At 42.9% G+C, this 3,842-nt stretch overlaps 1 protein-coding gene across 1 annotated transcript; it reads right to left on the minus strand.

Annotated features, from left to right (window-relative positions):
• Positions 1-242: 242 nt before the first annotated feature.
• On the minus strand, positions 243-3,107 carry LOC122660256 (GDSL esterase/lipase At1g71250-like). Its single transcript, XM_043855482.1, has 5 exons — positions 2,855-3,107; positions 2,088-2,215; positions 1,181-1,423; positions 672-927; positions 243-474 (listed from the first exon to the last, which is right to left on the minus strand). Exons 1-5 carry the CDS (start codon positions 3,090-3,092, stop codon positions 254-256), a joined length of 1,086 nt encoding a protein of 361 aa, XP_043711417.1. The 5' UTR covers positions 3,093-3,107; the 3' UTR covers positions 243-253.
• Positions 3,108-3,842: the final 735 nt, after the last annotated feature.

A 3,842-nucleotide genomic window follows, 5' to 3' on the forward strand; every position in this document is an offset into this window, starting at 1 on the left:
AGGCGATACCAAATGACACCGAATCTTAAAACCATTATAGTGGCTGATCAGAGCTCCGATCCCAAAAAGTTACCTTTTCCCAACTACAACCCGATCCAAGGCCGATCCGAATTTGTATCAATCAAGACCGCTACCGATACCATGTCAAATACCGATTACTTTCCATCGCTACTATTATTTCCTTTAAATAGAGAAAAGTACATGGATAAGGAGCTTAATTTGCTAAGAACATGGATCGATCATTGGGAACAACTTAAATTTGTATCATTCGCTGAATGTTGATTGGGTAGATGTCAGAAAGTGGGCCACTAAACGCCCTCTGAGCAAGAATTGCATACACAGCTTGTGTTGGATGGAATGCATCCCAGAATATATACTGGTTTCTGTCTGTGCAGGGAATAGAGAGAGGAAGACATGTTATCTGTGCTAGGTCTATCCCCATGTCGCAGCACCCTCTGTTGGTCACGCTAAACCCTGCAATAAGTACTCTCCCAATAGAATCATTAGTATCATTCTCAATTCTTAACGGCTAGTTTTTAAGAATGAATTCTACCTAAATCCCAATAAGTGGTATCAAAGCACGATAATTCAGTCTACCTCTAAGGATGAAGTCAGAGAAAATCTCGATAAGAATTTGGAGAATTGAAACAAATGAAGAAAAAAAATGTTACCATAAGTTGCAGGGTTATTGAGGGTGTCACCCATTGCTCCATAAGTGTTACCATACACAAAAATTGCTCCAGGATGGTAGGAATTCAGCTGGTCGACTAGTGATCTAAGCCCTTCATTGAACATCCCAACAATTTCATTCACATACGAAACGCATCTCCCAGGTGGTGCTTTGCCGGTTGCTAATTGGTTAGGAATGCAACCTAGTGGCCCTATCCCTGGTAGCAAGAACTTCCTCAGTCCCACATTGTATAGAGCCTGCCAATTGGTGAAAAAACAAACCAGAATCGTTAATCCACAATAGAGACCAATGGAATGTAGATACTGGGTTGTGAATAAGGTTCTAAGTCTCTATTTCGAGGCCAGTTTCAGTCGGGCCCAAAATCGAGATGTGCTAGATCTCATTTCGAGGTTTCGACACTGGGTTTTGTTTCAATCAGACCCGAAACTGAGACAACTCGGAGATTTCGCGGTGTTTCGACTGAGAAAAAGTTAAGAAGATGAAGATTACCAGAAGCTGCCTGGCGTAGTGGTTGAGGAGGAGATTGGCGAAGTCCTTTGGATTGTAATAGTAACTGGTAGAGTATAAGGAGGGCAAGAGGTAGTTGTTGATGTAGTCATTGCTCCCAAACACCATCACTGCAATAGACTTGGCTAAGAATTGTGGCAAGTAACTTGGATTTATCTGACTTCTCAATTGATTCAAGGTATCTTCAAAATTAAGCACTTGTTTGTTCAAGCTGTAACGCTCTCCCTATTAGTAGAATTATGAAAAACAAATGTCAGCCTTAATTAAGAAATCTGTAATAAGAAGAAGGAAAAATTCACATCTTATACAATCTAGAAACCATGAGGTTGGATCCCCTTCTCATCATGGTTTGAGGTATCGGTATCGTATCGTCCATATCGATTTTGCTAGTTGTTGATCCTGATATCGTGTTGATACTGTATCGGTGACACAATCTAGATAAGGGGTAAAACAGTAAAAAAAAAAGTTTATTTTTTTAAAGGGAAATCAAGGGCAAATTTGTCAAATATGGTCGATTTGTGCCATTTGTCCGATAAGATCGATCCGTGTTGATACTGTATTGACATTTTATCAATTTTGCATGTGATCGATACCCGATCCGATACCATGTACTAAAACCATGCTTCTCATCCTTCAGGCATGTGAGGTGAGTGCTGATTGGATATTATTTCTATAGGAAAAAGAACCAGAAAGGCAGCATAGCTCCACGCAAAGACACATAGGGCAGCGAAATGACCACCTTGCTCCTATAAAAAATGAAAATCCCATCGATGCTTATGTGGATATTCCCATGGGTTCCTTGGCAAAGGCCACGCTGCCTCACAGGTACCCTCTCCCTACTTCTATAATCTGGTTTTATGTTATTTATGGGTGAGTGAGGAGAAAGTACATAGTGTCGGCCAGTCTCTTCAAGAATGCCAGCAGCTGCAGAAGCATAGTTCACTCCGCCGAGAATTCTTGCTCCTGATGTGGTAGGATCAGCATAGGGTGGGACATAAGGGAGACCCAACATCTCTCCTGCTAAATCAAAGAAATCAAAATCACTTAAAGTTGTCTGTGTGTGTGTGTGGGACCTTTATCTGCTGCTGTAACTGGAGCGTTGCTGTACGCATCATGTGGTGCAACAGCGGCCATGTGTGCATAGTAGGGCCCGCTGTGCACACATGGCCGCTGCTACGCCGCACGATACGCACAGCAGCGCTCTAATTACAGCAGCAGATGAAAATTCGTGTGTGTGAGAGAGAAAGATTGAGAGAGAGATCTTTGTCCCCTCCAGTACCCTGCTCGGGCCAGTTCCCCCAGTGCCTGTAATAAGGGGGTGCAATAACCATCCTACCCCTGTCTTGCCCACCCCTCTCATTACAGGCATTGAGAGAACTGGGCTAGCCAAGGAACCGGAGGAGATAATTAATTTTGTAGAGAGAGGGGGTGGGAAATCACTTTCGGTACACCTCAAAAATGTTTGAGAGCAATGCAACACTTTCTTTGATCATTTACGATAACCCTAATATTTTCCAATTGGATGTAACCAACTTCCTTCAAGTGGAGAGAGGAGGTTCGGGACTCCCTTTACAGAGTCCTGAGCCGAACGCTTTGTAGTTCTTACCCGAGAGGAGGGAAGTACTCTCAGAGAGAGAAAGAGAGAAGATTACGTACCTAGCATATCCACTACGGTTCTTCCATTACTGAACCTCCCAGTGGGACCTTGATAGAAATCAATCCCATAAGGCATGTAGTTGGATTTTGCAATAGAGCTGAGGAAATTGTTGTTTCCATTATCAACCGATGAGTCTCCAAAGACAAACATAGCAGGCACTAGTGGTGCTCCAACAACCCCTCCTCCTCCACTTGATAAGCAATAGAAGATGATCATCATCCACAGCCATTGATCCATTGTCAGGACCACTCTTGACCTCATTCCTTTAATTTCTTCTCGATCTCCTGCTCAGTGGTGGCCTTTTGCAGAATATAAGAGAGGATGGTTAGGATTTAAAGAAGTGGTCACGATGATAGTCATCCATTTGAAACGGTTTTAATTTAATGTGTAAGAAAGAGAGAGAGAGCCTATGGTTTCTTGCTTTCCTGTAAGCCCTTTTGGCATAATTTCCGGATCTCACTGTCATGACACACGCAGTCCAAATGTGTTAAAATAAACTCTTTTGCTATTGGGTTTCACACTTAGCCAGAAATTAATTGGATCCAGATTTTCTACCGTGCAGCTGCCCGTCCGGTCTGTGCTGCGCAGACACTGGGATGTATGCAATGATCGCCTTACTCCTGCTCGGACAGAGGTAAGACGGTCATTGCATGCGATCCTGTGTCTGCATAGCACAGGCTGGATGGGACAGCGTGCCGTAGAAGATCTGTTTCTAAAATTAAGTTAGTGTGAAATGGAGATCTCTATGAGACTTTTCTTTAGTAGGTTTCTGATTATGGGAAGGAAACCTCTTGAAACAGTGAAATCTACTTCCCAATATCCTGGCCGGCCACATTTATTTTAAGTGTAATGCTGCTCATCTGGTTGCACCAGTTCAGTTTCTTAACAAGTGGTTCACACATTTCCCCATGAACACGTAGAACGCATGTTCTTAAAAAATTGGTGTTGGGATCGATATCGATCGGTTGTATCGGATCAAATCGGATG

The sequence above is a fragment of the Telopea speciosissima genome, chromosome 1, assembly GCF_018873765.1.
Source record: "Telopea speciosissima isolate NSW1024214 ecotype Mountain lineage chromosome 1, Tspe_v1, whole genome shotgun sequence".
Lineage (NCBI taxonomy): Eukaryota > Viridiplantae > Streptophyta > Magnoliopsida > Proteales > Proteaceae > Telopea > Telopea speciosissima.